Below are 20,258 nucleotides of genomic sequence, written 5' to 3'. Positions count from 1 at the left end.
TCTGTTTTACAACAGGTTGGAGAAAGAAGTCAAGGAACAAGCCGGAGAATTATTGGTTCTGACAACAGATTAAATCAACCAAAGCCAACTGCATTATATTATTTACATCCATTCAAAGGAAGTAGCCCTGTTTAGAATGTCCCAATAGTCTTCTGTAACAGGGGGGGATGAGACTCTTCTACTATGTTATTGTTACTGATTTGTAGAGTCTTTTGCCAGTGAAGTTGCTCAATTTCCCCCAGGTCTTGAGTCTCAAATGGTAGATGTAATGACTGGCAGGATAGTTGGGAACGATTCTTTCTGGGACAAACTGCTAGTAATTGCCAATTTTCCAAATATTGGAGGTGCGGTGAAGCATTCTTCATGGACTTTTTCTGTGTTTGTATTACATTTTGTAAATGATTTGGAGTCAGTTTTGCAGTGCAGTGGTATGTAGGAGAGATGACAGATGAGAGGGAGGGAGGCAAACTAAGTAACTTTAATCCTTACCTACATTTCTGATAGTAGCATATGCTCTACCATCACAATTCCTGCATTCCTGGTCTATTGTTTGTCAGCCTTTCCCCCCAGCTATCTATCCAGTTATGCCTTCACAGGGAGAAAAGAGACTCTATACAGAAGTGATAAATCTTTCTGGGAAAGAAAAAAAATATCAATCTCTTTTTTATAGCAGTGGCGCAAATATCCTCCAATAATGATGAAGTCAAAGTGCAGTAAACAAAGCCACAATGGCAGCTGCATTATAGCATTGGAAGAGAAAAGCAATCACAGATCTACTGACTTTTATACAAGTAGCAGTTGATAGTTTTTCCTGGAATCATCCAGGGTTTGAATAATGGCCTTAGGATAAAATGTCCTCTGCTATATAATTCTTTTTCAAGACACACACACACACTTTTTTTTTCAAGATAAGTAGCTTGTGAAAAGCAGCAAACTTTGTATATCTGAACAGGACTCAAACTTGCTTCTTGGATCTACTCCAGAGGTGGGTTTCAGCAGATTCTGACCAGTTCTGGAGAACCAGTAGCAGAAATTTTGAGTAGTTCGGAAAACCGGTAACTACCATCTCTGACTGGCCCTGCCTCTATCTATTCTCTGCCTCTCAAGTCCCAGCTGATCAAGAGGAAATGGGGATTTTGCAGTAACCTTCCCCTGGAGTGGGGAGGGAATGGAGATTTTACAGTATCCTTCCCCAGCCACGCCCACCAAGCCACACCCACAGAACCTGTAGTAAAAAAAAATTGAATCCCACCACTGATCTACTCACCTTTCCCATCAGAAGGTAGAGCTCTTAGCTGGGACTTCCGGACACATTTTCCCCCTTGAAAGCACAAAGCATGAACAATATAAAAATGTATATACTTGGGCAAGGTGAGAAAGAATTGAGATAATAGTGAATAAACAAAGAAAATGTTTTTGCTTGTCAGTACAATATGCCTATGTACAGGGTAAAAACCTGCAATTTTTTTGAAGGAGTATCTTTTCTTTTATGAATTAGAATATGTACTTTAAGTTTTAGATATCACATTTAGTATTCAGTATAAGCTCTGTAAATTAGGTCTTCAAATCTTCTCTGTCAAACTAACCACTTTTAATAGCAGCTAAATTCTATACTGTGAAAACAGGCTGATTTATGCTAGCAACCAAGATACATAACTGAAATATCTCTTTGGAAATCAGGGTTTTTGTATTCTAAGACAAAATGGAAATGTGAGATTCCATCCGATGTTACTTTCTTTTCTGAAACACTGGATACATTACTAAATTCCAAAATTAAAGTTATTCGGATCTTTCAGCTATAATAAACACTGATTTAAGATTAAAGTTTCTCTTATATTTATTTTCTGCAGAACCACATAGAAGCAAGACTGCAGTAGGAATTGAGGCATGGAACTACACGTCCCGTCATTGCCTTCTACCCTTTATAGTGGACATTTTTGTGAGTTTTAACTCATATAAAAATGTTAAGCATATGACTCATCACATAAAATGGGACTTCAAAAAAAGAAGTAGAATCAGATTCACACATTCAGCAGCCAAAGATTAGACAGAAAACAAAGAAAATACTCAAGAAGCCAAATGTTCATAATTTCAATATATTTAAATCTGTACTCAACTCAAGTCGTTTTGCTAACCTTTTTTATTCTGGGGACAGTCCAAAACTGCTTTTCCATCCCTTATATCCTCAAACCTGCAAATTAAAAATATAATTCATGAACTAGAAAAGATTTATCTTTTCTAAGTATTTCAAAGCCATCTATAGCAATGACATTACAAAACTGTGATGATCTGAATTACAATGGGTTTCATAATACAGTCTTCTGTTCAGACTGTTCTGGACTATTCCAATCAATTGTAATTAGTCTCCACAAGTAATAGTTGGTTAGGAAAAATCCTTATTTTTATGATTTCTAGCTTGCCATAATCTATATACCAAAAATTCATTGTAGGATTTGAGAGAGATGTTCATTAACAAGAGAAACAGAGAGATTTACAAACTCTATAGAAAATAAATTGTGAAGACCTTGTTTCTAAATATGCTGAGATATCTTTTTTCTCATTCAATTATATATAGCTGGCAGTATAATACATCCACTATGGACTGCTGAATTCAAACCATTTACTGAGAAAGAGACATTGATGTACTATTGCCTTTCTCCAGTAATCATAAGCCATTTGCCAGTATAGGTGTTCTTGAAATTTTGGCGATTTCTTGTTCTACTAGATTACAAAATCTGTCAATGACCTCTTTGTATAATCTACAACATGCAGAATGCTTAGAGACTGATATTATTATAACTGGTTGCACAGTCAGTTAGATGTTTAGATTGGATTTGGCCTTTTAATCCACCTCTTGAGTTCTTCTCAGGACCTAGGATAGGTAGAAGTTGTCTGATGGTGTTAAAGGTATTGTCTCAGGATGTAAGCTGTTCCAGGTAAAGCTGCTTTTTTTAATTGTCTGATTGTGAATCTTTCAATGCTGGTGGTGTTCAAGTGATACTCAGTTGTTTTGAGATTGAATTTAAAGCATCTGTTACTATTGATACTACCTTTGCTTTCTTATGCCACAGTCGTTCTACTTCTATTTTCAGGTCTTTGGTTTTTGTGGTTTTCTGCAGTTCTTTCTCTTGGATTCTGCTATCACTAAGTACTGCAACATCGACTTTGCATACTTCATTGTCTTTCTTATTGATAATTGTTAACTCTGGCATGTTATATGACAAGTGCCTATCTGTTTGAATGCTAAAGTTTCAGAGCAGTTTAGTTTCTTCCTTTAGTCTATTTTGCGGTCCCTCCAAGTTCTTGGTTGCAGGCAAATGGTATTTTTTTGAGGATATTCCAATGCACCATTGTTGCTATTTGTTTGTAGTCAGTCTGTGTGATCTTCTTGCAGCACTGACTAGGTGGTCAACTGTTTCTTCAGTTGCAATTGCTATTTGTTGCTGCCTTCTCAATTCTGGTTTTGTACTATACGCAGAATGTTCTTAATGTTCTTTTATGTAGCCAAACTCAGCCTCTCTGTCTCTTCCTTCAACTTTCTTACCCTTAGCCATTGCCAGGTCTTATTGTTATCTGCCTTATTATTATTTTAAATTTATTATGGCTATTATGCCCCACCCCCATAGACTCTGGGTGACTTAAAAATACAAAACAATAAAAACAGGCAGCTTGTACTAAAACAATCAGACCATAATACACCCAACCAAACGGAGCTTTTTGGAACCCAAGAAAGGGGACATAGTCCCTTTCTCTGGGTATACTGTTCCAGAGGACTGGTGCCATGACAGAGAAGGTATGCTTTCTTGGTCCTATAAAATGACAACTTAATAGAGGAGTCGTGGAGCACACCCAGTCTGCCAGAACATCCTAGATGGGCAGAAAGAGTCGGAGATAGGTGGTCCCTCAGATCTCCAGGACTTATGCCATAAAGGGAGATAACATGAAGATAACCTACATGCCCTTGGTTTTCTCTACATCCCAAGCCCGTCGCCATTCACCCCTTGCATTCTTGTGGCGGGTGAGCCGCTCAAGATCAATCTGATCCCGTTCTTTCTTCCATTGCATGTACTCTGACCGTTCTCTCCCAGTCAGGGTGCAGTTTTTCTCTACTGGGCTTTCCTGAGGAGAATTCTCTCTTTCCTAATAGAAGAAAAGAATGACTAATTAATATGAAAGCATTCCCTGGGTATGCCAAATACAAAACTTATTGGAATAATTTTTAGTGGTACTAGGAGCTTTTACTTGATTTTATTATTGCATGTATACACCTTTCTATCGAATTCAGGTGGATTTTTTTTCTAGTTTTATCATCACAGAAGCCCTGTGGATAGGCTGGGGTAAGAGAAAATGAAAATCATTACACAATGAACTCCATAGTTGAACAAAGACTTGAACCTGAGCTTCTTCACTTTAACTCCAACCCTTTAACCATCATGATACATAGACCAAGGTTCCCTGACTGAAATGTAATTTATTCCTTCCTTCCTTCCTTCCTCACTTACTCACTCACTCACTCACTCACTCACTCACTTATTTATTTATATAACAATTTAGCTATATAAAGTGAAAGGAAAAGAAAGGGAATTCTTGCCAACAAATAGGTAATGCTAGATTTGGATCCATTTCATATCAATTTCGAATGGTCTTCCCTGGTCAGGCTTTCTCTATTCCAGTGTTTCTCAACCTTAACAACATTGTGTGGACTTTAATGCATTTCAATTTATATTAACAGTTTTTACAGCAATAATAAGTACTAATAGAAACTAAAACAGAAGAGACAAAAGGAAAGAAAAAATAAAAGAAACAAAAGAAAAATCTAAACGTACAATAAGAAAAAAGTAGAAGTAGGCAAAAAGAGTAAGATACAAAGAAGCAGATTCTTATACTCTTCACAGCAGTTATAATTACAATTATATTCTCCAAAGTTACATCATGACTTCCTTCTGTCTAAAATTTATCCTGTTTAATCATCAGAACCATAACTCAAAGTTCATTTTGTTCATTTTTATGCAAAAAGTCTGTCAGTTTTTTCCAGTAACTGATAAAAGTAAATGTTGTCCTTTCTCTAATCAAATAAGTCTGTTTGTTGACCTGACACTTAATTTGTCTTGTGTTAATCTTTTCCCCTTTTATCTTCAATTTTATAGGACATGGCCATTTCAAAATATGACACGGTTCTTAAAATGTGGAACATTGAGTGCTCAGCAAATAAATAGCAATGGTTTTATAAAAGATCATTGCAATATGAAACACACTTCATAGACATGCCAAGGCAATATAATTCAGGAACTGCTGCTGTTATGAAAGACACAAACAGGTAAAAAATCTTGATATATGAAATAATGCAATTTTATCCTCCCTGTTTATCTATCCATCCATCCATCTATCCATAGGCTTTCATGCAACTCAGTATTCATAGGCTCTGAGTATCAAAACACAAAGTTAAAATATCTAATACATAAGAACTTCCTAATATATTATAATGTGTCACCTATCGGACAGGCTGATTTCCAGTTCTGGCCATCACAGTTCAAAATTCAAGATCTCCACAATTCAGAGGAGGACTTCCAAGATAGTATCTGGAAATAAAGCTCTATGAGGAATTGTTCCAGGATCCAGGTGTGTTTAGGCTATAGAAAGGACAACTAAAGGAGATATAATTCCCTTTCTATGACTCTCTAATCCCTTAACTCAGAATATAGCAGTCTTCAAATATTTGAAAGGCTTTCATTAGAATAGAGAGTGAATTTTTTCTCTACTACCTCTGAGAATCCATATTAGAGCCAATGAGTTTAAATTTCAAGGACGTAGATAGGATGGTCATCAGGAGAAACTTCCTGACTACATAAACTCTCAGCCAATGAAACAGATTGCCACATCATTTGTTGAGTTGTCCTTCACAAACTGAGGCTGGATATTCATCTGTCATGAAATGCTCTAGTAGGTCCAGCACTTACTTACGTACTTACTTACTTATTTTTATCTCGTCTTTATTATGTTTACAGATAATTCAAGGCCGTGAGCATATGTAATATGCCTTCCTTCTTGTTCCCTTTGAGGAGTTGGACTAAAAGACAGTGCCTGGTGGCCCAAAGTCACCCAGCCAGCTGTAATGCCAAAGGCAGGGCTAGCGCAACAGTCTCCTGGTTTCTAACCACTACATAAAAATGAGTTTTAAAAGAGGTGCCTTTTAAACATACAAAATGGTAGTGCTAAAATTTATAGCATGATCATTTCAGATTGACATATACCACAATATTCATACATCAGTTGGGTTTTGTTAGGTACGTAGTCAGCTTATTAAGAAACTTAGCAGAAATTTGGATTAGATGACTTCTGTAGTACATTGACAATCTATGATTCTATATCCCAGATAATTGTGAGAAGATGGTAAAAACCAAAACAGACGTAAATATAGATGGTCTATAGAAGCCTCTTTCTGTACGATTCTCTAGTCTTATTTCAAGAACAGGGGTAGTTAAAAAGCAAGCATTTTAAAATTTAATTTTAAGACGCATGCACACAGATTTTCCCTTTTTATAGTTTCTGGTCCCAATTAAATTCACTGTTTAGATGAATTAAATAAATGCTTTTAAATTCTCAAATTGGATCATTGAGTAGTAATAGTTATTTAACTCACTGAGAATTCAGCATAGGGAGGCTCTGAGATAGAGAAATATGTGTCATGATTTTTCAAAATTAGGAGCCTAGCATACCATTCCTATCCTGGTGACATTCAATTATATTGCATTACAATCCCCATGTCTCATAAGAGCTGGTAAAGATGGGAATTGTAGTCCACCATATTTGAAAATGTTCACATTGGGAAACCCTATCCTAAAGTAATGAGAGAAGGTTTTTATTGCCTGAGTTACCTGTCATGAACTATTCAAACCATTCATACTTATATAAGTGGGAGTTAACTCGCACTTCCAAAATGCACATGTACAAAACTAGGAACACTTCATATGATATCAAAATGGTAAATTTAAAGTCAAAATGGCTGGGCCTATTTTGGAATTGTTTCGGATCCTGCACATGACATATCCAAGGACAAGTGTAATTAAAGTTTCTTTTTAAGAAAATGTTGGATAACCATCTGACTGAGATGGTGTAGGGTTTCCTGCCTGTGCAGGGAGTTGGACTAGAAGGCCTCCAAGGTCCCTTCCAACTCTGTTGTTGTTATATTGTTAAAGTGGATTTCTCAAACTTTTCAGAAAAATACTTTCAGCCGGATAGTTTCAGTGATTCTGGCTGCAAGTAGGATTTGAACCAGGAACTTCACACACCTTTAACTATTCCATTGCACTTAAATGTAGATAGCTAACTTCTTCCACTGTAGGGAGCTCAGATGGCCCTGTGTACTAAACACCATCAAGCACACAAGTACACAAGCCAGGACAATGTTCCTTGAGGAGATAATTATTTGCCAGCCTCCAGTAGCCTTGTGATTTATTGTTGTAGCAGCCGAATGCTAGTCTTGCTGAAATGTTTAAAGACTTTAACAACAACAAAGGGTGAAAAAGGCAACTCAAAACAAAAGAAAATGTATCTGAAGGAAAAACCATCAACACAGCAAGAGTTTCCTGTAATCCATTTGAGGTTGGGGCCAACCAGCAATTTTCTGTTCTATCAAGTCAAGAATATCCAGTAGAGAGCCAAATATACAGCTTGTCCTACAACATTATTTTCCCGTGGGTAATTCAATATCTCATCTCTTTCCCCTTCGAAGGTTGCCACCCCCACTTTTCCTCCAAACAAGAACTAATCTCCTTCTATTTTATTGCAGATCAAAATAGATGGGAGGAAAATTAAAGACCCGGAAACCTGTTTCCAAGGAGACTCACCTGTGTGGGTGGGCCAAGGGGAAAGGAACAAGAAGGCTTCACTTCGCTACCAAAAGACGGAGCAGTACCTGACAAACTGAGCCAGATGTAGGTGGGGAAGGAAGAAGTTTAAAAGCTCCTTTTGAACTGTTGGAAAAACACTTCTGGCTTTACAAGCCCCAAGATGAGTTTATAATAAGACTCCCTCTGGCATCTTGATTTCTGTCTGTTTCCTAATTGTTTCTCATAATCTACAATGTCTTACCTACCAGACCTGGGAGTTTAGGGCGTAAGCAAGCAGCATGAGAAATAAGAGGTGTATTTATAGCATAGGATGAAACTTTTGCTGCAGAGGAATATTTTGTGTATAAAGACCCACCTGGGAAGAGTCAGTTTGGACATTCCAAGTCTTAAAATAAACCATAAAGCAACCCAAGGGCCATCTCTGAGTTACTGGTTACAAACTCAGACGGTAACTTAATCAAGCTAGATTAAAATGTCTCATTTTGTAGGCACCCATGGCCATTCTTCAAGAAAAAAACTGACCACGTTGCTAGCCATCACTATGGTATTTGGCTCCAATCTTGACTGCAGAAAATATGACTTCAGTAACAGAGTTGTTAATACTTGGAATACACTACCAGACTCTGTGGTCTCCTCCCAAAATCCCCAAAGCTTTAACCAAAGACTATCTACTGTTGACCTCACCCCTTTCCTAAGAGGTCTGTAAGGGGCGAGCATAAGAGCACCAGTGTGCCTATCGTTCCTGTCCTAATGTTTCCTTTCATTATATCCAATTAATATAGTTATTACTTACTTATGCTTATATATATGCTTATATACTGTATAGTTATTTCATGCTTATGCTTATATATACCGTTGTGACAAATAAATAAATAAAATAAAATAAATAAATATTTTCATGGGAAATCCATAGTTGAACTATACTTATGCTTTGGTAATATTTCTTGGCACAGGTTATTCCCTTTTCAACTCCCAACAAAAGGAGGGGATAACAGAAGTGCCTGGAGATTCTCAGTCAGCCAGGTCATGGTTATCTCAAATGTGCCTTTTCAAAAGGCAACTGGACTTTGTTTTGTTTTGTTTTTTTCCTTGAGGAAGACTCAAGAAGCTTCTTCAGTTCTGACTGAATTTTAGCTCTGAAATTTCAGAACTGAAGAAGTTTCTTGGATGAGAAGCGAAATGACTTCCTCAAGATAAAAAACAAAGTCCAGTTGCCTTTTGAAAAAGCACCTTTGAGAGGAGGCAGGCAAACATTATTTTATTATTATTATTTATTTATTTATTAGATTTTTATATCGCCCTTCTCCCGAAGGACTCAGGGCGGTTCACAGCCATAATAAAAATAGAACAATATACAATTAAAACAACAATTAAAAAACTTATTATATATAGGCTGAGATATAAAACAATATCCTATTAAAATTAAACTTTCTAAAAATATAAAATTATAAAATTTAAAAATCACAAAGCCAGTCCCGCGCGGATGAATAAATAGGTCTTGAGCTCATGGCGGAAGGTCCGAAGGTCAGGCAGTTGGCGTAATCCAGGGGGAAGTTTGTTCCAGAAGGTAGGAGCCCCCACAGAGAAGGACCTTCCCCTGGGGGCCGCCAGCCGACATTGCTTGGCGGACGGCACCCTGAGAAGCCCTCTCTGTGTGAGCGTACGGGACGGTGGGAGGTATTCGGTAGCAGAAGGCGGTCCCGTAAGTACCCTGGCCCTAAGCCATGGAGCGCTTTAAAGGTAGTGACCAACACCTTGAAGTGCACCCGGAAGACCACAGGTAGCCATTAAATAGGTTTGTCACCTTGAGTTACGTATTTAAAACGCAAGATAAAAATATCTAATAAAAGACACTCAGTCCTACTTCACTCTAAGTCAGGGCTGTCAAACTCATGGCCCATGGGCCAGATGCTTCACGCGCTGGCCACGCCCATGCCTGGCTTAGTGAAAGAGGGGGGGAAAGTCCTGATATGTTGCCATGATAACACGAGTTTGACACCCCTGCTCTAAGTGCTGGGGATAATAGAATAAAGTGCTCCCTTCCCACAATAAGCCAAGGATTGGGAGATATTTCCTTTACATTGTGACAATTGCAACCATTTCTGATGACTTCCACCTTCCCTTGCAGTAATATTCCCCACCCCCATTGAAAAATGAAGAGCTGTGCCCAGGGACTGAAGGGCCGTAATAGCTCAGGCTGTTAGAAGCCTGTTATTAGAACACAGCAGCCTGCAATTATTGCAGGTTCAAGCCCGGCCCGAGGTTGACTCAGCCTTCCATCCTTTATAAGGTAGGTAAAATGAGGACCCAGATTGTGGGGGGGCAATAAGTTGACTTTGTAAAATATACAAATAGAATGAGACTATTGCCTTACACACTGTAAGCCGCCCTGAGTCTTCGGAGAAGGGCGGGATATAAATGTAAATAAAAATAAAAAAATAAAAAAAATAAAAAAAGTGGAGGCATCTCTGTGTGCAAGCATACTGCCAAGGCCCAGTATAAAAGGGAAAGGAAAAATAAGTTGTTATTGGGTGAGACAATATTTATTTACAGACCATAGCATTAACTTTCAAGGTGTTTAGAACAGGAAATAAATATTTTTGTATACGTACTTTCAGCTGAACACACATAGCTGGATGAGAGAGAAGGAGCACCCCAACTTTACTGGAAGGAGGTCTCTGACAATGATGGGAACAGGAGAGGATCACTGTCAGGAAAGGAGTTGTTTACGTTTCTAGCTCAGCTTGGCCACAGCTGTGCCTGCTAGGCCATAAGGGAGTGAAATTAGCTGGCTTCATTGCACTCCTTTGTCTTCTGCTGGGACAGGCAAAGGAGCTCATCTGTGCTGGCTTAATGAGTCACCATCTCTACGAAAGGGAGGCTGATTCAATTTCTGCTCAGTTAATTAAGAGTATTGCTTGGTTCAAAGGAGCCAGCCTCTCCCTCTGGGTTCATAGGCCATAGTCCTTGCAAGCTGAATCCAGCTTAGTTTTCTTTGTCGAGTCGACCCCAGCATGTCAGATCCAAGAAAGCAACTATTATAGCTGTGAGAAGGAATGGTTTGCATCAGGAGGGTCAAACTCAAGGCCCGTGGGCCAGACGTGGCCCACATGGTGCTCAGATCTGGTCCATGGAGCCACCCTGGAAATAGTGAAGGACCAGCTTGCAGGGCCTCTGGCAGTGAAAATGGAGCTCATGAGCCCATTTTCGCTGGCAGAATGCTCAGGCCACCACAGGCGTCAACATGAGTGATGTCAAGTTGGCCACACCCACCCTGGTCACCTCAGCCCCCAAGATCAAATCCAACCCTGATGCGGCCCTCAGTGAAATCGAGTTTGACACCCCTGGTTTGCATGATTTGATGGCATAGGAAAGCTGTTCTGCTGGTTGTACAGAGAGTCTCAGCCTGCACAAAATCTCACAGATGAGACTTTTATCGTCCTTCAATTATTAAGGTGAATCAAACATTTCAAATCTCAGGCAAATGGATCAAATGAAGTCGATCCTTCCCTTCCTGGCACATCTTGGCTGCAGCGTGGTTAAGTTAAAGAGTTGATTTGGCAAGCATAAGTGTGGAATTGTGACACTCAGCTAAGGATACCTTATCAATGGCCATACCATGCGTTTTGCACCCTCTGGTGGACTTGTACTGAATGGCATTGTGACAGCCTGAGTTAATAGCTACTCAGGGCTGAGGACTGATGTAGTGAGAGACCACAAGCAATATGGTGTAATATGCTCAGAAGCCATCTCAGTCTAGGCTGAATTCTGTCACAATCATTTAGACTGTAGCCTTTTCTTCTCATCCATTGCTCACTAGCATAATTATTATGGGTAATTACAAGCGACACAGGCTTTATTTGTGCCTTTTTTGTAAAGGTGGTTCAGATGAGCATTTTATATACAGTAAACTAGAAATTTGTTTTGTTAATCCAAGCATGTATCTATTTATATGACTAAAATGAACACATCATTTGTTGGGTTATTTCATTTGTTGGATATGTGTGTATATGTACAGTATATAAATGCTTTTTTCCCCTCTCATTCATTTGTTCCAATTCTTGGAAACTGCCTGATTAAGTCTGGGGGCTTTTGGCAAGATTTTTCAGAAGTCATTTGCCATTGCCTCCTTCTTAGGGCTGAGAGAAAGTGATTGGCACAAGGTCGCCCAGCTGGTTTGTGACCAAGGCAGGGCTAGAACTCAAATTTTCCCAGTTTCTAGCCCAATGCCTTAATCATTAGACTAATGAGTTTCAAAAGAGGTGTTTTTTAAACATATAAAATGGTAATGCTAAAACCCATAGCATGAACACTTTAGATTGACAAATGTATTCACCTTATTGACATCAATTAGGTTTGACTAGCTGTGTAGTACTGTCCAGCTCATTAATTGACTACCTGTCAATTAAGCTGTCAGGGTAAAGGAAGTTAATGGAATAGGACAGGGGAGATTCAGATTCAAGTCTAGCTTCAATTATAACAGTTCCTCACGTAACTTTGGGACAGTCGTTCTCAGCCCAATCTGCCTCACAGTGTAGTTTTGTCAGGATAAAATGATGCAATATCCCATGCTTGAGCAAAGATGATGATAATGATGATTTTTCTAGAATTCTGTACGTTGGCATTTGTCCATCAAAAACAATATCTCATAATCAAATCTAACTGGATGTAAACTAATGGATGGACTATCTCAATATTTCTTGGTAACTTTAAGATGCTTTGACCTCAACTTCCAGAATTCCCCAGCCAGTAGACCAGTGGTCTCCAAACTTGGCAACTTTTAAGACTTGTGGACTTAAAAAGGACTCAGCAAAGCTGGCTGAGGAATTCTGGGAATTGAAGTCCACAAGTCTTAAAGTTGCCAAGTTTGGAGACCCCTGCAGTAGGCAATACATTGGGGAATTCTGGAAATTGAATTCAGGTTGAGAAATACTGGTTTATCTCTTCACTGTCTGATCTGTTGCTGGCCACAATTACACATGATTTATAAAGTGAAAAATGCAGTGGCACAACAGAAGTAAAATAAAATGGGCAAACTGAAAAACAAGTGAAAACTTTCATATTCAGGTGTTCAGGTGTAGAAAAGAAATATTGTCACCTTCCACCAGTACATCAAAACAGAAACACTCTGCTTAAATTCCTGGTTATGCAGCTGGGAAGCAAAAGAACCCAAAATAAGATCCTGTTTATAATGCATATGTGTATGAGAGTAAACAAAACCAAATGTGGGGTTCAACCTTCACCTTTCTGAGGTATGCAGTCTTCGGATGGTTGTCTTCACCAGACCACTTCCTCTCTGTGGTTTTCCTTTCATCTGTCTATAGAAATAAAGAAGGAAGGTCTCATTTATTTTTTCAGAAACAAAGAGGCTTCCGTAGACATGGGAAAAGCCCACAGAGCTTGCAAGAAAAAACTCAAGCATTTTTTTAAATTAGGAATGGATAGAACAAAAGGGACATGGAGGTTGTTTCATGAACTTATCCAACGGAGAAGAAAGTCATATAAGAAGAAAACGAGCAAGGTTCTTGCAAATCCCTTCTTTTCCAGCCTGCTGGCAGAAAGGAAGAGCAGGGCTGTAACTAAAAGCTTGGCCTTTATCTATATCAGCACGTTCATTCAAAAATGCATAGAGAGCTAGCTTCCACATGGCATTAAGGCATTTCCATTGGATTTGATTCACTAATTGAAAGACATTTTTAAAATCCTGGATGTAGTAACTCTCTACATTCTTCACGAAGCCAAATGGTGTGTCCAGGTATGGACCACAGGGCCAAATGAGGAATTCTAGGATTTGGAAGATTCCCAATATATCCCAGATAGTCAATGATGGCCACTGTGCTATCTTTGTCAATTGAAACTGTAGACGTATGCCATTTCAGAGTCTGCTATAATATTGCTGATTATTCTTTGTTGACTATTATTGCTATTGATGATGGCCATTGTCCCGATTCATGTTCTGAGTCGGGCAGCTATATATAAATATTAGGTACATATTTTATCTCTTTGATAAAACAGTTGAACAAATCAACTGTTACTTGGAGACTGCGCAGCCAATAAGAAAGTTAAAATGTCTTCATTGGCCATATCCTTCCAACACAATGATTAATTAGTTCATCTTATTGCTAGGCTAGAGAAAAACACGAATTTTAAAGGGGTACATGGCTTCACAGGGGTGGGCTTCAAAAATTTTAGCAACGGGTTCTCTGCCTGGTTGCTGGGTGGGTGTGGCCATGGTGGGCGTGGCCATGGTGAGCTGAACTTCCAGTAGGCCCATTTTTCACCCTACTGAGCCTCCATGCACGCCCTGCACTTATCTGCATCCAAAACAGGCCGTGTGGGGACTCCTGGGAGGGGAGGGGTGGGTTGGGTTGGGCTGGGCTGGGCTGGGCCAGCCAGGAGTGGGATTTGGGGGTTCTCCGAACTGCACATAATCTTAGCTTGAGGTTCTCCCGAACCCCTGCAAGCCCCCAGCAACCCATCCCTGCAGCTGCACCTTCAGAGATATGAATGGCAGGGAAGGAAGGTTCTTTCTGTGTGTTAGCTGACTGGCTAGCAGGCGATAACAGCAGTGAAGAAAGAGCAACAGCAGTTTTATTTACAGATGCTGAGCCAGAAAAACAGATTGAACATGCAGGGTGGGACAATGACAGCCAGGAAAAAGGGCTTTGTGGACTCAGGATGTCCTTATATCTCGCTGCACCTCTGCAAACCTGTTCCATCCCCTTCTTTCTCTGGCAAGGGTGGGAGTATGTATTTGCCAAGGTAAAATCTAGTTTCTGCATAGTCAGCTGCTGGTGAAGACATGTAATTTCACATGCAGCACAATACGGAGCTGCAGTGTGATCGTAATTCCTGTTCCTGACTGGCTGAGCTGCTGAGCATATAGTACATTATATGCCATGCAAGAGACAAAAAGAATTGACACCCTTCCTACCCTCAAATTAATAAATCAATATACTAAGCTGGTTCAAAGCCCTCTATATAAAAGTCTTTCTAATTTTACATCTTTCTCATCATTTTTACACCCTGGTTGAAAGCTGTATGTGTGTGAAATCAATCCCTCCTCCAGCTTTATATTTGAAAACTAAAATACAAATAAAATAAAATAAAATAAAAACCTCAATTCCCTGGAGGGTGTTTTTTTTTAAAAAAAAGATAGGATGCTGAGAAGATGAGCAAACTGGAACAAATAAGTTTAATCCTGCTAATTGCCTGGGACCCTTTTATCTGAACATCAAAGTTCTTACATAGATATACAGATCAATTGCACAATGGAAATTTCGTTTCAGGTTTACATCCAACCTCTCTCTTTCATAAAATATGGGTTTACATAATGCTTGATTTTATTGTACAATTTTCTTACATTTGCAGTAAAACTACATTACAATATCCATGATGTTAGAAGGGCAAGTTAGAAGGGGAGGGAGAGGGCAAAGAAGACAGACAGAAGATGACATTGATTTGCATATGCTGATATTTTTCACTGATTCCAATGACCAATATGCCAATTCAGTCCCTTGTTCAGATTATTATTAGTTCTGGTTTAGAGAAAGAAAGTGCTCCTTGTTTCCATCCAGGATATCAGCAGATGACCAGTTTTTAACCTAGTTCAGTGTCGGCGAACCTATGGCACATGAAACCATCCCGCAAAGAATGTGTGACCTCGCTGGCTCCTATTCCGCGTTCCTGTGATCACACACATGCTGGTTAAATAGCCGTCATGCACGCAGGAGCAGCGGAACCCGGAAGAGCGGCATTCCATCACACATGCGCAGGCCAGCACCCAAACTTCCAGGTTGACGTTACGTGCATGCGCGATGGCCAGCTGTTCGTTGGGTGTGCATCCATGCCGGTATCTGAGTGTTTGGCTGCTGGCTTGCGCATGCATGATGGACTGCCGCTCTTCTGGGTATCAGTGCTCCCGCGAACGCAAAGCCCAGCAGGGCCGCGCATACCTCGCGGGATGGTTTCGCGTGTCACTTCTGGCATACAGGCCAACACGCGGTGAGGTCAAAGGTTCTCCATCACTGACCTAGTTCTTCTGTTTTTTTCCCCACAGTAACAGCATCAGATCCTAGATGGTTGTGCTAAAATCAGAGTTTGCTAGATTCTCAGGTTCCCTTAGAGTACCATGATTTTGGATTAGAAGAATGGGTTGCCAATTCACTAGAAATGTCATGTTCTTTTAATAATGAGTATGAAATCATCAGCTGAAGTTTTTGACCATAAAGAAATCAACCTTGTTAAGCTACCAAGGCTGGGATTATAAAGATGGGAGAACTTTTGAAATTGTGAAACGGAACTGTTTGATCAGGCGGAAGACAACAAATACTTTTATAAAGGTTGGAAATATCTTATGGTCTTTTGCTGAAAATGGAACAAAATGAATGGGTGAGTGAGAAGATATGAATGAGACGGCTTGGATTCTGTATAAATGGTGTTATGGGAGATGAGTGGTTAACATCCCTCAGTGTTATCTGGATTTCATTTTGACATGTTGGTTCCAAGGAAGACGATAATGCAATATGATGGATGATGTTTATCCAATGTAGGCTAAGTCCATGTCTTACCCAGCTCCTTTGGAAAACACAAGAATTGGGGATGAATGTCTCAATCTGTGAGATGGTCTACACCATCTCAGGATAGGAGGAACCTTGCAGAAGGTGGTTGAATATCTCTTCTGAATGAGAACTTCCTCCTGTATACAATTAATTAAGCAACTGTTGCCCGGTCTGTAACCTTCCCCATTTAGAAAAGGCTTTTTGGAAAGAATTGCCTTCTGGTAAGATGGCCCAGAATGTAATTAATTAATTAATTGTAGAAGTATAACTACAGAATCCTGATGAAGAGAAAATAAATGATTTAAACCACTTTCAGTCAGGCCTGGATATTCAGCTGGAATTGCAATGGTCACCCTATGTATGATCTCTGTCAGAAACTTGATGGGACAATGTACCTCTCCAGATCCTCTTTTGTCTTTCATATCACCAACTACGGTGACCTTTAGAATGCCTATGAGAATTAGAAATTAAGGACACTGTTTTGCAGTGTTTCTTTCCTTCCTGAATAAGTGATAGCAGTTGTAAGGGGAGGATGTCGATCTCATTGGAAGATTAGGCCATGAAATCAACTTCATAGGATGACTAAAGCAGATTTTATTGAGCATGGTTATTATAACAGAATCTTAAAAGTTGGACTGTTCTGATTTTGATAAATAAAATGTTTTCAACACTTAAGGAAAACTGCAGTAAAAATATTCAGTATATAAGTTGGCACTAATTAATCAACAGTGTTGATCAACAGCTGTAGTCAACAGCTGTTTATTTTACAAAAAATTATGCAGACACAAAATCTCAAAAGTCTGAGAGTCAGGTTTTGAAGACAATGTTCCCCTTGCAGGTCAGGGACATATTGCTATTGCCTGTTGCTAACTCTGTCTTACAGAGTATTCCATCAGAAAAGTTCCATGTTGTCCCAATGATTCAAACAACCAACTCACCGCAGCCAACCTGCCATGGCCAACTCGTTATGGGACAAGAGTTATACTAATATTGAAGAAATAGTCCAATAGAATCTTTAAAGAAAGGATGCCAAAGGAGAGACAAAATAAAATGTGAATGACAAAAATTAAAATAAATTTTAAATTGTTTTAAATAATTAAATTGAATTGTCCTGCAAGCGAGTTGTCCTGTGGCAAGTTGGCCATGGCGAGTTGGCTGCATCCCATTCCGGCCTAGATGGTATCGAGAATAGCAGTTTTTGTGAAGTGTCTTTTAGTGTGTAAACCGTAAATGCAGCAAGTCCAATTAGAAACAGAGTAGGATTCCTGGCCTTCTGTGCCTCTTCACTTTTCTCTCTGCCAGCTTTGTGTTGTTTATCTAACATATTGCAATCGTCTGGCAGAGTCTGTGCAGCACTAGATTACACATAGCCTTACATAAAAAGGCAGTTGCTGCCAAATGTACTGTTTATATCCCTTTTAAATACCAGGATCAAATGTTTGTGTTCTTCCCTCTAGGAGCCCGGGGCTCAGGGACAATGGTGCACAGTTGCTGGCCGTTAGGGAGAACCCTGAGCGGGCTCTGTTAGCTGTCTTTCCCAGCATGATTTACACTCTTTGATTCAGTGGGTCCATTTGATTCCCAGCAGGTCCATCAGGCATCTCGCCTGAAAAAAAGAGTCTGGGTCCATCTAAGGTTGCACAGCTCTGCAGGCCTCCCCATTCAGCATGGAACATTTTTTCTCCCTTTTTAGACAAAAGTGAGGCCAGGGCACTCGCCTGCTACCATTGCGTTGCACCCTGCAGAGCATAAAGGACACACACAAACGGTGCTGTTCTTGGGTTAATCTTCTCTGTCAGCAGCACATCACTTAGACTTCATCAGTTTCAGGCAGTCTTAAATGAAATTTTGACCCAGGAAGCATAAAGCACCATGTTTCCCCGAAAATAAGACTGGGTCTTATAATATTTTTTGCTCCAAAAGATGCATTAGGGCTTATTTTCTGGTTAGGTCTTATTTTTTGGGAAATACGACACTAAATGCATCCATCTGGCTGACAATCTTAACTGGGGCTTATTTTGGGGGTAGGGCTTATATTACAAGCATCCTGAAAAATCACGCTAGGACTTATTTTCCAGTTGGGTCTTATTTTTGGGGAAACAGGGTAATACACTCCTTAAAAAGCAGCATTCTTAAGACATGTACTGTCAGAGGGAGACCTTCCAGGGTAGAACCTGATGTTGTAAGCTCTCTACGGTTTGAGACAGTAAATTAATTGACTGATGCTGTTACTACTACAAGATTGACTTTCTATGGAAGTGAAACTAAAATTTGAAATTTGAAGAAGTGGGAAACGTTATTGATGATTTTGGGAATACCATGGGAATATCATGAAAAGAAACAAACACAAATGCCAAGAAAAGAACGAAAAGAATAACCAAATAAATCAGCCCAGAATTCTTGCCTGAGACACTAATGACCACACTCAGACTATCCTACTCTGGATACATTATGTAAAGAGCTACAGAAGCTCTCTGGAAAAATCTACAATACCAGAAAAATAAAAGGAAAGAGAGGAAGAGGACCACCACATTAAAGTGGATAGATTCCATTTTTTTGTTTTGTTTACATTTATAAATGTAAACTCCGAAGACTCAGGGCGGCTTACAGTGTATAAGGCAATAGTCTCATTCTATTTGTATATTTTTACAAAGTCAACTTATTGCCCCCCCAACAATCTGGGTCCTCATTTTACCTACCTTATAAAGGATGGAAGGCTGAGTCAACCTTGGGCCGGGCTTGAACCTGCAGTAATTGCAGGCTTTGTGTTCTTAATAACAGGCTTTACCAGCCTGAGCTATCCGGCCTCTTTATATCCGGCCCCATTATAACAGCAATGGAAAACTGTTGGAAAACTGCATCCCTGTAAGAAGAGACCTGGTTGGTTGGTTGCTCCAGTGATGACTCCAGAAGGGAAAGCAGGAAACCCCCTGAAAAGGAGCTCCATGATTTGGGGATACTGGTAGAGTTATGACTACTACCATAACTCTAATCTGAAGAACAATGTTGGAGACAGAACATTGCGGAGAAAATCTATCTATATGGTCAATAAGAATCGGCACTGATTTGGTAACAGTCAGTCAGTCGATCATTTTAAGACTAGAACTGTGTCTCCCGATAATAACCACAAAACGTCATTTAGAACAACTCTGATTGAAGAATTTTTGAACCTTTGTCTATTGCTTGGTTATGCGAGCTATATTTGGGCTGCAAAACACCAGCTGACCAAAAGGTAGCAGCAACCACTTAGTGAAGTAAAATCTTCCATAATGCAAGTTTCACTTCTATACTTTTCTCGGGGGGCAGTTTCAAAATAATTGTTCACTATCTTGTCCTGGGTTTTTATTGTTGTTGTCATTTCCCAGGCTAGCCAGCAGTTCCATTTCCCAATGATGTCAGATCAAAACCATGGCCTGATATAACCCAGTTTAGGTTCTGAGCCCATTCGATAGGCTGCTGCTGCTACCTGCTGAGATTAGGTATAATAAGCCTCAGAAAATGGAAGCAAACCTGCTGATTGCCTTTTTTTGGGATAATTATTGTATTTTCTAGCTCTTAAGTTTTCAAGCTCTTACAAACTTGAGGATGGAGGTAATGAAAATCATCAACTCTGCTGTTCCAGATTATTCTCTCTTATCGCAAGTGCTCAGAAGAATTTCTATATAGTTGCACAAGCTACATATGTATAAAGAAACTCATTCTGTCTACTTGCTCACAATCCAGTAGTGATATGCCTTTTAAGTATGACAACATATACCTCTTATACAAATAATGGCAAAAACAACAGCTCTGAGTCAGATCCTCCCTCGTGTAGGATAACATGTTCTCAACTTATTGTAGACACTTG

The 20,258-nt window shown here is 39.5% G+C and overlaps 1 protein-coding gene and 1 long non-coding RNA gene across 2 annotated transcripts in view; one reads left to right on the top strand and one right to left on the bottom strand.

Moving 5' to 3' along the window:
- LOC131187649 (uncharacterized) overlaps nucleotides 1–8,702 on the top strand; it is a 32,953-nt gene extending 24,251 nt beyond the window's left edge. Inside the window, exons 2-4 of the long non-coding RNA XR_009152591.1 lie at nucleotides 1,851–1,939; nucleotides 5,148–5,317; nucleotides 7,790–8,702. This is a non-coding gene — a long non-coding RNA (uncharacterized LOC131187649). The remainder of the gene's footprint in view (nucleotides 1–1,850; nucleotides 1,940–5,147; nucleotides 5,318–7,789) is intronic.
- The window catches only part of CCDC9B (coiled-coil domain containing 9B), a 79,100-nt gene that overhangs the window by 21,982 nt on the left and 36,860 nt on the right, over nucleotides 1–20,258 (bottom strand). Inside the window, exons 6-9 of the mRNA XM_058162107.1 lie at nucleotides 13,094–13,168; nucleotides 3,956–4,140; nucleotides 2,136–2,191; nucleotides 1,268–1,321 (exon numbers count right to left, since the gene is read on the bottom strand). Coding sequence (XP_058018090.1) covers nucleotides 1,268–1,321; nucleotides 2,136–2,191; nucleotides 3,956–4,140; nucleotides 13,094–13,168 — 370 coding nt within the window. The remainder of the gene's footprint in view (nucleotides 1–1,267; nucleotides 1,322–2,135; nucleotides 2,192–3,955; nucleotides 4,141–13,093; nucleotides 13,169–20,258) is intronic.

Source organism: Ahaetulla prasina, chromosome 1 (assembly GCF_028640845.1).
Source record: "Ahaetulla prasina isolate Xishuangbanna chromosome 1, ASM2864084v1, whole genome shotgun sequence".
Classification (NCBI taxonomy): domain Eukaryota; kingdom Metazoa; phylum Chordata; class Lepidosauria; order Squamata; family Colubridae; genus Ahaetulla; species Ahaetulla prasina.
This window is presented reverse-complemented; position numbering and strand designations above follow the sequence as displayed.